General features: G+C 47.5%; 1 protein-coding gene across 1 annotated transcript; it reads left to right on the top strand.

Annotated features, from left to right (window-relative positions):
* The first annotated feature begins 6,259 nt into the window (after positions 1-6,259).
* On the top strand, positions 6,260-13,296 carry CBLN4 (cerebellin 4 precursor). The gene is made up of 3 exons (XM_055543284.1): positions 6,260-6,775; positions 9,632-9,748; positions 12,003-13,296. Exons 1-3 carry the CDS (start codon positions 6,485-6,487, stop codon positions 12,198-12,200), a joined length of 606 nt encoding a protein of 201 aa, XP_055399259.1. The 5' UTR covers positions 6,260-6,484; the 3' UTR covers positions 12,201-13,296.
* Positions 13,297-14,626: the final 1,330 nt, after the last annotated feature.

Here is a 14,626-nt window from a genome sequence, read left to right as displayed (position 1 = left end):
GGAGGCCTGGCGTGCTGTGATTCATGGGGTCTCAAAGGGTCGGACATGACTGAGGGACTGAACTGAACTGAACTGAACTGGATCCTGCTCCAGATTTCCAGGTACCTAGTTATGGAAATCATTCTATGTGCACTACAAGGGGTGGACATGTGATCCCGGGGAGGGGTGGGCAGGGAGTCAGTCTGTTCCCTGAGATTTGGGGGTACCCTCTGGGTGGATGGATCTGTTATGTGTACAATTTGGGAGTATCAGTTGCCATTGTCTATCATGTAAGCTTCAGAAAGAGCTGGATTGCAGTGAGCAAAAAATCGTGAAGTTGTGCCAAAGAGAGAGAGAGATGGAGATATAGATAGATGATAGATCTAGATATTTAATAGGAGACAATAGATAAATGATAGATAGATGATAGATAGACAGAGGAAAGACAACATTCTGGGTTATCTGCAAGGCTTCACTACGCTCCCAAGGTTCAGTTTTGCCCTTAGACTTGTGACATAGAGTCTTTCCAGTAAATCCTCTTTGCCTCATTGGCCTCCCTTTCTTGGGCCTAAGCATGGATCAAAATTTTCAAGATCCCTCTTAAAAAAAAAAAAACAACCCAATCAAAAGATGGGCAGAAGACTTAAATATACATTTTTCCAAAGAAGATAAGCAGATGGCCAATAGGCACATGAAAAGATGTTCAGTTCAGTTCAGTCGCTCAGTCGTATCTGACTCTTTGCCACCCCGTGAACCGCAGCACGCCAGGCCTCCCTGTCCATCACGAACTCCCAGAATTTACCCAAACTCATGTCCATTGAGTCAGTGATGCCATCCTCTGTCGTCCCCTTCTCCTCCTGCCCCCAATCCTTCCCAGCATCAGGGTTTTTTCCAATGAGTCAACACTTCGCATGAGGTGGCCAAAGCACTGGAGTCTCAGCTTTAGCATCATTCCTTCCAAAGAAATCCCAGGGCTGATCTCCTTCAGAATGCACTGGTTGGATCTCCTTGCAGTCCAAGGGACTCTCAAGAGTCTTCTCCAACACCACAGTTCAAAAGCATCAATTCTTCGGTGCTCAGCCTTCTTCACAGTCCAACTCTCACATCCATACATGACCACAGGAAAAACCATAGCCTTGACTAGACAAACCTTTGTTGGCAAAGTAATGTCTCTGCTTTTGAATATGCTATCTAGGTTGGACATAACTTTCCTTCCAAGGAGTAAGCATCTTTTAATTTCATGGCTGCAGTCACCATCCGCAGTGATTTTGGAGCCCAGAAAAATAAAGTCTGACACTGTTTCCACTGTTTCCCCATTTATTTCCCATGAAATGATGGGACCAGATGCCATGATCTTCGTTTTCTGAATGTTGAGCTTTAAGCCACCTTTTTCACTCCCCTCTTTCACTTTCATCAAGAGACTTTTTAGTTCCTCTTCACTTTCTGCCATAAGGGTGGTGTCATCTGCATATCTGAGGTTATTGATATTTCTCCGGGCAATCTTGATTCCAGCTTGTGCTTCCTCCTGCCCAGTATTTCTCATGATGTACTCTGCATATAAGTTAAATAAGCAGGGTGACAATATACAGCCTTGACCTACTCCTTTCCCTATTTGGAACCAGTCTGTTGTTCCATGTCCAGTTCTAACTGTTGCTTCCTGACGTGCATACATGTTTCTCAAGAGGCAGGTCAGGTGGTCTGGTATTCCAATCTCTTTCAGAATTTTCCGCAGTTTATTGTGATCCACACAGTCAAAGGCTTTGGCATAGTCAATAAAGCAGAAATAGATGTTTTTCTGGGACACTCTTGCTTTTTCGATGATCCAGCGGATGTTGGCAATTTGATCTCTGGTTCCTCTGCCTTTTCTAAAACCAGCTTGAACAAAGATGTTGAACATCACTAATTATTAAAAGAAAGAAAGTGATAGTCACTCAATTGTGTCCAACTCTTTGAGACCCCGTGAACTGTGGCCCGCCAGGGTCCTCTGTCCATGGAATTCTCCAGGCAAGAATACTGCGGTGGGTTGCCATGCCTTTCTCCAGGGGACCTTCCTGACCCAGGGATCGAACCAGGGTCTCCTGCATTGCAGGCAGACACTTTATTAGAGTGGATTTGATCCTGATAATTTATCACTAATTATTAGGGAAATGCAAATCAAACTAAAATGAGGTATTACCTCACACCAGTCAGAATGGCCATCATCAAAACGTCTACAAATAATAAATGCTGGAGAGGGTGTGGAGAAAAAAGGGAACCCTCCTACACTGTTGCTGGGAAGGTAAAGTGGTGTAGCCTCTATGGAGAATAGTATGGAGGCGACTTAAAAAACTAAAAATAGAGCTACCATATGACCCAGCAATCCTACTCCTGGATATATAACCAGAAAGTGGAAAACTCTAATTTGGAAAGATACCAGTATTTGGAAAGCACCCCAGTATGCATAGTGGCACTATTCACAGTAGCCAAGACATTGAAAGCAACCAGAATGTCCGTGAATAGATGGATGAACGGATAAAGAAAATGAGGTACATAAATATAATGGAATGTTACTGACCACAGGAGTATTACTCTCCTATGCAAGAATAGTTCAGGTTTTAATTTACTTCTAATAATTTACTTTACGATGTGCACAGATGCAGAGAAGTGAAATTGCCAAAGGTCTAGCAACAGAATTCTTAGCATCAAATGCAACCTGGGAATCTCAGAAAAGTGACACATTTGGATCAAAATCATAACTAGGATTTTTAATACGACATCTGCAACAAGAAAGAAAGAGAAATGAGGTAGATAGAGAGGGAAGGAAGAAGGAAGGAAGGAAAAAGCAGATGTGTGCTGTGGCTGGAATGAAACTTGGGTTTGATCCTGTTTCTTTCCTCCTGGGGATGCTGGGGCTGGAGAAGGCTTGGGGAGCAGGTGATGCTTCTGTTCCCCAAATGTTAGGAAAACATGTCCCATAGGCAGGGGATTGGATTTGGTAATGTCTTTTGGCAGGAGTTGCATGGGCTTATGTGGTATGATTTCTGGGATATAGTTCTACTGAGGATCCTGAATGCCGAGGAACAGTAGTAGGTTACTACAACCAGCTCAAGTGAAATGCGTTTTATTACAAGGATGCAGGAGCCTCTCAAAAAACTCAAGGTTGCTGGACAGCTTGTGAATAGGAGTTAACAAACTGGAGACGGTTCACTCCCCCTCTCCTTCTATTTCTCAGCAGTGTGGAGAGTTGGCCTCTGTCCACCAGTGTGGTCACCTCTGTTTCTTCCAGCATACACACACACAGAAGTTGCTCAGTTGTATCCGACTCTTTGCGACTCCATGGATTGTAGCCCACCAGGCTCCTCGGTCCATGGGATTTTCCAGGCATGAATACTGGAGTGGGTTGCCGTTTCCTTCTCCATCTTCCAGCATAGTCGTCTGCTTAAACCCGTTGACGGCCAGTTCAGGAGATGACAGGCCTCTCCTCTGCACGACCCAGCACTTACTAGAGACCATCTGTGTCCCACTCAGATCCCAGAGAAAAGCACCAGCCCCACTTTATCTGGTGGAATCAGGACACAGAAGCATAGGCTTCTGGTACCAAATGGGCTGACTTCCCTAGAACCCAGGGCCTCCCCTTGTTCAATCACCTGTGGTGGGAACGGGAGACAAGGCCCTGTGATTTACAATACCAGAGCTTCTCCAGTAGGAGTCAAAAGAAAATGCAGTGTTCTGCATCTTTAGAACCCCCTAAATAGGGGACATCTGTTAGTAAGGAACCAAGACTTTCATCTCCAATTACCTGGGAGGCATTGCGTTTAAATCTTACTGAGAGAGATTCATTTAAGCCAGTTTATATCATAAGATGAATGACTGATACCGACATTCTCTCTGGAGGAGTCAGTCATTTCACAATCAATTTCTGAGTCCCTAATATGGTCACCATGCTGGATTTGGGGGCTACAAAATGAGTACTTTGTAGAGAGGAAAAGAGGGAGGGAAGAAGTTTCTTTAAACCTGAGTTCTTGCAGGAAGAAAGATACCCAGGGAAGAAAAGCATGCTGGGAGAATATATTGGGGTTGGAGGGAAGACAACTTATCGACTATTTAACAATTTTGTAGTCAACAGAGCTTTTTTTCCTCAAAGTTCTTCCAGCCTGAAATTGAACAGCCCAGGCCTTAGTTACTTTCTGGTCCAAAACAGCTCTTCAGTAACAAGAGCTGTTTTGGACCAGAAAGGCAGAGTGCTGCTACAGGAGGAAAAAGGAGCCAAATTAGGTCCAGTCCCTGTCCCCCCAAAGGCAGCATCAAATGAAAAGAAGCTGCAGCTGCTCTCCCAGCAGACTGTGCTGAAAACCAGGAGAGAGGTACAAAGTGCAGCCAGGGTTCAGGTGAAAAGCTCTGCTAGGCTTGGGGTGGATTAGTGACTCAACAGTTTTACAAATAGCACAGCACGTGGACCCACAATCAGAGCTGATACTGGCCTCACTGGAGCACACTCTGCAGGCCCCTTTGGCTCCAGGAACCTTAGTCGCAAGATTATATGGAGGTAGGGGTTGGGGAAATACCAACTGGAAGAAGTATTTCTGATTTTAACACTTGGAGCTGCAGTGCGATGCTTGTGGCTCAACACACAGCCCTCTGGGAGGACCTGATGAGGGGACAAGCCTGGAGACGCAGGTCTGACTTCTGTCTAGAGCAGCTTGAATTCAGGCTCAGGAGGGTGTTCTTCTTTCAGGAAGGAGTAGGAAGCCATCCACCTGGGAGACATTGCTCGATAAACACCTTCTGTTTGATTCAAGACTTCGGGCCTGTCTCTGGGACAGCTGGGCAGCTAGGAGTCTGAAAGGAATTTGGGAGGGCAGTGATGACCCCAAAGCATCACAGAAGTGGGGGGCCCATGAGGCCTTGATTAGTGGAGCCCCTCCGTCTCAGAAAGGTGAGTGCCTTGGTCAAGTTCACGCAGCGGGTCACCAGACAAGCCTTTCCCTCCCACCGGAGGCTGCAGAGGAGGCCGCTAAACCGTGCCAATCAGAGCCCAAGATGGCACTGGGCAGGCACAGGGCGAGGAGTGCAGTGTTCTCCGGAGGGGTTGGCTGCTGGAGGGCTAAGGCTCCTGAGGACTGATTGTTGTTAACTCCCTTTCTCTCCTGGCCTTGCCTGGGGTGGACTGGCGGTGTGGGGGGAAGGCGCACCCAGAGGCGTGTGAGGCCCCCCTTCCCAGAGCAGGAGGCCTTGGGCGCCTGCTCCCAGCGGCTCCGGCTCACCCCAAGGCTCTCCGGAGGTCTCCGGGCCCTCGGGCTTGCCGCGCTGCGCTGGGCGCGGTCGGGCCCGTGGCACGGGCCCCTGGGTCCCCAGCCGCGCGCCGCGCGAGGCCGCTGCCGCCCTTCGCTCCGCGGGCGGGGCTGGTAGCTCCGCGCTCCTCTGGGCGGCGGAGTCCCGGGCCGCCTCGGCCCCCTCCGCCAGCCCGCACCGAGCAGGGGGCGAGCCGGGCGGGTGCTGGGCGCTGGGCGCCCGCCCCTCGCAATCTGGGTGCCGCGCGCCCCCGGGGCTGGAGGGCCTCAGACCTCGGCGGCCAGCAGAGCCGTGCGCCTCTCGTGCCGGAGGTCTGTTCCAGGCCAGGCGGGAGCTGCTCAGCGAGGGTCCCCGGCCGCCTTTCCCTTCCCGGGGGGTCGGCGGGCTGAGCGGCGAGCCAAGCCCAGCCGGCGTGCGCTCCTATAAATAGCGCGCGTGTGCCCGCCTCGCGCCCCCCGGCTGCGCGAGGACACGGAAAGTTGTGCGCGGGGGCTCGCGGCGCGCGGCGGCGGCGGCGGGCTAGGGCTCCGGGGCCAGCTGCCTGGCGCCGTGCGGCGGATCCCGCGGATTTTTGCCTCCGTGCTGGGGACCCGGCTAGCCGCTGCCGCCCTGCCGCCTTCCGAGAGACGCCAAGCTCTGGGGAATTTTTTGACCAAGCGAAATAGAGAGTCGCTCGAGACCTGGCCATGAACACAGCCGCGCGTTCTTCCCTCTCCGGGAAACACCTTCGGCTTCTGTAATCCGTCCCCACCGCCAGCCGGAGACGAGCCGGGACGACCCTGGCCCCGACAGGCCCCCAGCATCCCGGGGCTTCTCCGAGCCCCCTGGGTTTTTCCTGCTGCGCGCTTCACCTGGGGAAGCTTAGGTTTGGGGTGAGGATTTCTGATCATTTTCCTCTTTGAGGGGTGAACGGGAGGGTTCGGCGACTTAGATGTCTAGGAACAAGGGTGGGTGCGGGGGTCCCAGGCAGGGCTGATCTCAGGTGGAGGAGGGCGGGGGAGGGGGTTCTGCATGAGCTCCTTAAAGGACGAAGGTAGCAGAGCCAGCGAGACAGCGCGAGGGGGAACTCTGACTTCAAACCACGGAGCTGCCGGAGGTGCGCGCGCCGCCGCCGGCCCCGCCGCGTGGTGCATCTAGCCACCCGCACCGTCCCCAGCGCCGGGGTCCCGGGGAGGAGGCCACGCGGGCACGCGGGAGCGCCGGCCAGCTGCGGCGGCCCCCAGCCTCGCTCGCCATGGGCCCCGGGCGCCGGGCGCCGGGCGCGCTGCCGGCCCTGCTGCTAGCCCTCGCCCTGCCGGGGCTGCGCGTCTGGGCGCAGAATGACACGGAGCCCATCGTGCTGGAGGGCAAGTGCCTCGTGGTGTGCGACTCGAACCCGGCCACGGACTCCAAGGGCTCCTCCTCCTCGCCCCTGGGGATCTCGGTCCGGGCAGCCAACTCCAAGGTCGCCTTCTCGGCTGTGCGCAGCACCAACCACGAGCCGTCCGAGATGAGCAACAAGACGCGCATCATTTACTTCGACCAGGTCAGAGCCCCGGGGGACGCGGGAGGCCAGGGCTCGGGCGGCGGGAGGGGCGACGTGCAGGCGGCTGAGCCGCTCTGATTGCGGTGCAGGGAGCCGGGTCGGCACCGGGTTGGCGCTGGCGTCTCCGCGCGTCGGGATCTGAAACTTCTGAGGTCTCCCCCGCCCCAGCCCGCCCCCACTCCCTTCTGGCCTCCGGAGAGCTGCTGGAGCGATGGGAGAGGGGCTGGCAGCGCAGAGCCGCAGGGAGAACTCGAGACACGTTGAATAGCAACAGGTCTGCTGGAACCGGCGGGTCCTGGTCCCTGCACCTCGCCGTCTCTCGGCTCGAGCCTGGCGCCCGGCCTCCACTCCTCTGCCGGGGCCGCGGAGGCCGTCCTCCGGCAAGCAGGGGACTCTTTCCAGGGCAGAACAGATGATGTGTTCCTCCCGGATGGAGAGGCTTCTCCCTAGAGGGAGCCCTGGGCGGGGTGGGCTGGGAGGGGTCCACACACTGCACAGATCCCGCAGGGGGCTGCGGAGGCGGCAGCGGGGGCCCCGGTCGTATCTCGCTCCCTGTTCGGTGCCAACCGCGGCTGCAGCAGAAAGCCCTCCTCCGCTACTTGGAAAAGTTGAGAGGAGGAGAGAAGCAATGGGTTGAGGCGCTGAGCTCCTGTAGGGAAGCGCTGGGAAGCCTTTCTGCGTCCCCAGCTCCTGCCCTTTTCAGAGACCCGCAAAGCAGTGGGGAGAGAGGGCTGGGGGCTGAGGACAGGGGACTGGGAGCGACTGGTGGCCACTGGAGCTTCATCTTAGCGATCGGAGGTCGTGGGTCTAGCGCTGAGAAACTCCAGGGTATCAGCTGAGGAAGGAGTCTTAAAACTGAAAACAGACTCCAGGCTGATCATTTCAACCTCTGCTGCACCCAGAGTCTTTTAAATTCCAAAGTCGTGCGTGTGGTTCACAGTGGCATGCCACATGGGCACGAGCACGGGTTAAGTGGTGCTGTCGGATGTGCCCGGGGAGCCATGAGGTGACATTTCTCTTCCTTACTTAATTGTTACTAAGTAATGTACTCTCCAGCTGGTCAAAGACAGAGAATGCCTCTCTGGGGCTTCCTATCGAATAGCCATTATTTTAAAAGAATTAAGCAACCCCTTTGGGTTTTAGTGCAGTATTTTTCATCTTGATGGAAATAAAGTCCAGCACGACCCCTGGTCTGTATTTCAGGGCACTGATTAAATACTGTGGACACTGCACTGTCCTCTGTACAGCGCACTGTGTTCAGTGACCTTTCTGTCATTTAGAAGAGGAGGAGGGTTTGCTCTCCTGTTCTGGGTGCTCCTGCGTCTTAGAGAGAATAAGACACATTTGGTAATAAATCTCGAGGTGTCTGGGTGCTCTAATTACAATGTACAGTCAACATTCAGCCTTATGTGTAGTCAACGCTAATCAGCTAGCTCCATTATTGCTAATGAATTATGCTACTTGTGTCTGATTCAGGGAGCCCCTGCTAAGTACCTCAAATTATTTTAAATGTGCTTAAACAAATCTTTGTAAAACCTCTGTTGGGAAGTATTGCATAGCTGGTGATTTGTTGCTGAAAGACCATCGATCATAGGGTCAGAGGAAGAAATCTGATGTTTACTTGGAAAAAGGAGTAATCTCAGAATAAAATGATACACACAGACGCATTTTAAGTTGGGGGTTGAGCCTGGTACATCTACCTGACCGGGACTATATTCTGATGCGTTGCTCACAGGTAATAGTATGTCTAGGGAATTATGCAAAGGGCTGAATATTAGCCTGAATGTAGTGTTTAAAAGAAATAGTAGCAGATTGCCATTGATATGGGGGAAATGTACTTTTGTAAGGACATCTGATTTTTCTGAATGCCACTTCTAGATTTATTTCTTGGAGAGAAATGGAAGAAACCTTAGTTATATCCTGCCTGCTACCCCCATCCCCAATATGCACACACACACACTCTCTCTCTGTCACGTGTGGCATTTAGTTTAAGAGGTCATCTATTGAAATGCAGAGCTAATTTCATAATCAGCAGAACTAAGCTGAACATCTAGGAATACAGAATGCACTGTTGTTTTTTTGGGAACCAGCACTTATTTCTCTTCCTTTTTGTCCCTTGAACGTATAAACAAACGGCAGGCAACTGATCAGGGGACGGACACTGACTAACACTGGGGGGAACAGAGAATGCCACCTGTTTCACAGTCTCTACTCCCTGGCAGCCTGCAAAGGCTGAGTCATGGCCAAAATATTTATAGTTAAGACCTGGGTGGCATAGGAAGGGAACGCATGGCTGTGATCAGAGCTGAGGCTTGGCGGGGGCTCAGAGGAGGGCCAGGCGTTCGCCTTACTCCGGCACCAACTGTTCGGTGTCATGGATCACGCTGCCCAGTGGAGGGAGCATCCGTACCTCTGTCCAGGAGGGCCTGCAGAGAGCCGCGGACGCAATTGGCTGGCCCGGAACGCCACCTCTGGGCATGCAAGGCTCCAGAGGGTGGGTGTGTAGACGTGGGGCTGATGCCTTTTTCTGACTCTGAAGGTAGAGCCAGTGTTTATAAGCCCCACATGTTCAGAGCCAGCTGGCCTTGCTGGAAATCGAGGCATGAGTACAAAGCTCTGACTTTATTTTTTTCGTCTAACATTAAAAAGATGAAGAACCTTCCAACATACAAATCCGTTTTTCAAGTCACTAAAGAAAAAGGGAATAGAACTCCATGTTTTATTTTCTGTGGTTTTTTAAATCTAGTTTTCTTTGTTAAGAAAGAAAATAGGAAGGAAAAGAAACCGGAAGAACACTTGATTTTACTTACAGAGAGTATTGTAATAGTTGACTGTGTTTATTCTTTTTATTTGTAGATTCTAGTAAACGTGGGTAATTTTTTCACCCTGGAGTCTGTCTTTGTAGCACCCAGAAAAGGAATTTACAGTTTCAGTTTTCACGTAATTAAAGTATACCAGAGCCAAACAATACAGGTATGTCTTTTGACCTGTTCTCTCTCTACCCTGAAATGACAGTGTTTATCTATAGTGGGCTATGTATTTAAGTATTTATGTGTTTTCATTGTAAAAATAGCCATCTTCATAGTAGTTTATTTTTAAAACATGTAATTTCCAATAACGCTTTCTATGAAGCATAGAAGCATATAGAAAAATATGTGACAAGCATATAGAAAAATACACAATTAAACTTATTACCTTAATAACAACCAGTCACTTAAAAAGCATAGTTTTTAAAGCTACTTTTTTGTTAAGAAAGAAAATAGGAAGGAAGGAAGGAAATAGTAAAAATTCAGTGGCACAAATCTCTTTATAAGACCTTGGCTGCTTTTAATGCATGTGCAAAAATTACCCAAATTTTTAACAACAACAACAACAACAAAAAATAGTAAGACTATCAGAGTTTTACAAGTACCTACTAAATAAATAAAACAAATTTCCTGTCATTGTTAAAAATTATGAATTGCAGTTAGCAACTAAGACCAAGAATAAATTGCTGAAGGAACAATTATTCAATATACTTTTAAAGAAAGGATATGCTACGCTTATCTTCTAAGTAGTTTATCCTTAGTTACTCTGAAATTAGTGAATTCTTACCAATTGCAGTTCCACCGTTAATATATTTTGTGCTGTGCTTTCTAAGGAACAGGCTTGAACTCACACTCAAGGACAATGATGGAGCTAATTCCTATAATATTCAAATATGCGGACACTCAGTAATACCAGTACATGTCTATGGAATTCTAGGATACTTTTTAAATCATCTGTTCATTGTATGTATTGTATATTGGTGGTGGTGGTTTAGTTGCTAAGTTATGTATGAACTCTTGTGACCCCATGGACTTTAGTCCACCAGGCTCCTCTGTCCATGGGATTCTCCAGGCAAGACTACTGGAGTGGTTGCCATTTCCTTCTCCAGGGGATCTTCCCGACCCAGGGATGGAACCCAAGTCTCCTGCATTGCAGGCAGATTCTTTACCACTGAGTCACATTGTGTCCAGGTGAATGTTAGATTACACATCTATCACTTTTACATATCTTAGTGAATGGATAAATTGATCAGCCTCATACTTATTCAGTATTAATTTTTGACATAAAAGGAATGAATATCTAGTAAACAAATTTACTCCCATGGAAAAGCTTTTCCCAAACGCCAATATTTAGAAACTTAGGTAATATTTGACACAGTATAATCAAAATTTTACTATGCAGGGAAGGTAATAAATTTGTTGCTAATCATCCATCATTAAAACATTTAGTGGTAGTAGTGATTATTATTTTTAATGCACATTTCTTATCAGGGAAAACACTAGAAGAAATCACAGTGGACAGTCATATTCTACAATTTCAGCTGATGTTTATTTAGCATATGCATGTCTCAGCTGTACAGTAAACCTGCAGAGATATTAGTAGAGGCTTGCGGTCCCTGAGTTTCTCTGAGCAAAGGGCATGGGGTTATTTTTACTAATGTATTGGAAAGCCACAGGCATGTGTCCTAACTGAAAACTTGCTGTTGAATATGAGAGAGAAATAAAGTAGTAGGCCTAACTTATGTCCTGAAGGGGAGTTGGGTTTCACATGGCTGAATTTTTCTCCATGGATGGTGATCTTCTGTGAGTATTTAAGGAAATTTTTGTGGGAGAAATTAATTTTTTTTCAAGTTAAAAAGATCAGCTCAGTAAGATCATACTAAGCCTAGCCACCCGAGTTAGCTAATTTGAAAGGAAAGGGATATATTTACTGGACATCAGATACTTTACCAGGTTGATCATCTTAGACATTATTCCCACCCCCCCCCCCACCCTTGACCCTTGTAGATGTTTTGTAGAAAGATGCTTTCTTTCTTCCTTCCTTCCCTCCCACTCCCCCCTCCCTTCTTTTCCTTGTTTCTTTCTTTCTATTGCAGAATAGTTGATTCGCAATATTGTTAGTTTCAGGTGAACAACATAGCAATTCAATATTTTTGTAGATTACACTCCATTTAAAGCGATTATAAAATAATGGCTGTGTCTCCCTGTGCTGTACACATATATCCTTGGAGCCTATTCATTTGCTACGTGGTCAGTGTTACTTTCTAATCCCCTCCTCCTGTCTTCCCTTCCCCTTCCCTCCCCTCACTGGTAACCCTAGTTGGTTCTCTATAATCGTGAATCTGTTTCTGTTTGATTCATTCATTTGACTTTAGAGAGAGAGAGCTCTTCGGTGTCTTGTTTTGTTTTGTTTCTTATAGGTTAACCTGATGTTAAACGGAAAACCAGTCATATCTGCCTTCGCTGGGGATAAAGACGTGACACGCGAGGCCGCCACGAATGGGGTCCTGCTCTACCTGGATAAGGAGGATAAGGTTTACCTAAAACTGGAGAAAGGTAACTTGGTCGGAGGCTGGCAGTACTCCACGTTCTCTGGCTTCCTGGTGTTCCCCCTATAGGATCTGAGGTCTCCGTGATGCTCGTCCGGGGAGGGGCGGCCCGCCCCTGACTTCCTGAGGATCACTTCCGCTTCACCGGATTGATGTCTTCACTGGTTTCTTGTGGGCGAATATGTATGTATTCTCTGTAAGGATGCTAGGCCTGTCTGAACCAGTACCAAACTCCACAGATTATTTTTGTGTGCGTTTCAGTGTACTCGGATTGGGACTCAAAACAGTTGATACCCATCTATGCTTAAGTGTAACAATTCAAAGCTGTCTGCAAGGTTTATTCTGAATTTAATTTCCTGGAATCACTGAATTTGTTGCAGATGTGGCATTTTATTTATTTAGTTTTCAAAGACCGACAACCGGGTCTGAGAATTAGAGAACTCTATATGTAAAGTTCTGACTTCAATCAACGATTCGTGTGATCCTGCCAAAGAATTGTGTGCTGTGTCCATATACCGGTTACACTTGTTTTTATTCCTTTGGGATTAGTTTGTTCAGTTCTCTTAAGGTAATTTCTGACTTTGTGTCTTCTCAACAAATAGGGTAATGGCTTGCCCGCAAATTTACTCTATGAGATCACCCACACGACTTCCCTTAAAAAAAGAATGCTTCATAGTTGTATTTTAATTATATATGTGAAAGAATCATATTTTCCAAATTATATTTTCTAATAGGAAGAATAGATCATAAATCTAACACAGAAAAAGTTGCATATCTGAATTCTTCAGTGCTCAATCCTCAAACCTGCGCAAAACAGCTCTCCTCCACGGAAATCTTATACTTTATTGCTCATTTTAATTAACATGATTGATAATAGCCACTTTATTAAAAACCTAAGGGATTTTTTTTTCCTTAGACATGACTACTTTATTAACTGGAGATGGGATGCCCTCGTTTTTAATTATACCTATTTTTCAAACCTTCTGTTGTGTTTGAAGTAGCATCTGGTTTTGCCTTAACTCCTAAAATTGTTTAGATTTATCTGTTCAGCTAATAGTAAATCCAAATATTCCATATCTGAACTTAGTACAATATCTTATTTTGTCTTTTGTACAGGTCATATGAATTCATAAAATTATTTATGTCTCTGTTATAGAATAAAGATTAATATACATTAGCTGAATTGTTTGGTCCCTTCAGTTTTGGAAATATGGATCTTACATGATTTATTCCCTCTCTCTTACCAACCCTCTCTCCCTCCCTCCCTCACCCCTGTCCTTTCTTCCTTTCTCTCATTTCTTGGTCTTGGAGCTGAAGAAAAGCTTTCTGGATTTCTAGAGAATGTCCCTCAACTGGCATAGGAAATCTTTACCATGTTTAATTTGTCCAGATTCAGGAGTTGTGAGCTTGGCAAAAGGATCAATGAACTTAGTAAAGTCTCCTTTCAGAATAACTTACTGTTAGGAAGTTAAGTTTTAAAAGATCCACTGAAGCATTGTGAAGGGCTCGGTGAATGAATGAGTGGTGATGCAAATAAAGATCAATATTTTCAAACAAAAGACTTGAGGAAGAGCTCTGACCTTTACTCAGCACTAACGGGCAAGCAGAAGCCCCATTTCTTTTCAGGAGGAACTGTAATGACAGATGTCTCCTCTGGAGATTTGGCTCAATTTCCTGGTCGGTTGTCAATTAAAACAAATCTGGGTGCCCCCTTTTGTAGTCTGTGGCACTGGGGGGCTCTTGTAGGGTTCTGTGGGAGGAAACATGCAGGCAGCCCCCCAATATAATTGTGATTAATCATCACGTCAAAATATCCGTTCATCACAGGAAGAGATTCTCTTCCCAAGAAGAATTATCTGGAGATACTGGCAGTGGATCTGCAATGTTTTGCTTGGCAAATTATCTCCCAGCTGGCATTCTGTCAAAGATCTTCCCTCCTCTGTGACTGTGTAATGTGGGGAACAGCCTTGCACATGGGACTTTCATCTAAACTGCATCCTCTGCGAATGTGCTTGGTCTCATGTGACCTTCCCCACAGCTCTCTGTGTGCAGGGTTTGTGTCTCTATATTGCAAAAGAGTGAACTGTACTTGAATAAATATGCTATTAGTCATTGTTTTGGCAAAATGGCTTAAGAGTATTGCGAATTTCCAAGAGATAAGACAGAGAAAGTTTGGTGCTTAACAAAGTAGACTGATGTAGAGTATCTATTATAAACAGACTTATGGCCAAGCTTTGGGGCTTGCCCTTATTTTTCTGAACATAGAAGAACACTGGCAAAGAGCTTGACTTTAATTTCTAAGGGCTTCAGGTGGCTCAGGTGGTTAAGAATCCACCTGCAATGCAGGAGACCCGGGTTTGATCCCTGGGTTGGGAAGATCCCCTGGAGGAGGGCATGGCAACCCATTCCAGTATTCTTGCCTGGAGAATCCCATGAACAGAGGAGCCTGGCAGGCTACAGTCCATGGGGTCGCAAAGAGTCCGACACGCCGAAGC

This window comes from Bubalus kerabau, chromosome 13 (genome assembly GCF_029407905.1).
Source record: "Bubalus kerabau isolate K-KA32 ecotype Philippines breed swamp buffalo chromosome 13, PCC_UOA_SB_1v2, whole genome shotgun sequence".
In the NCBI taxonomy this organism is placed as follows: domain Eukaryota; kingdom Metazoa; phylum Chordata; class Mammalia; order Artiodactyla; family Bovidae; genus Bubalus; species Bubalus kerabau.
The sequence above is the reverse complement of the archived record's forward strand: the minus strand, read 5'-3'. Positions and strand labels throughout refer to the sequence as shown.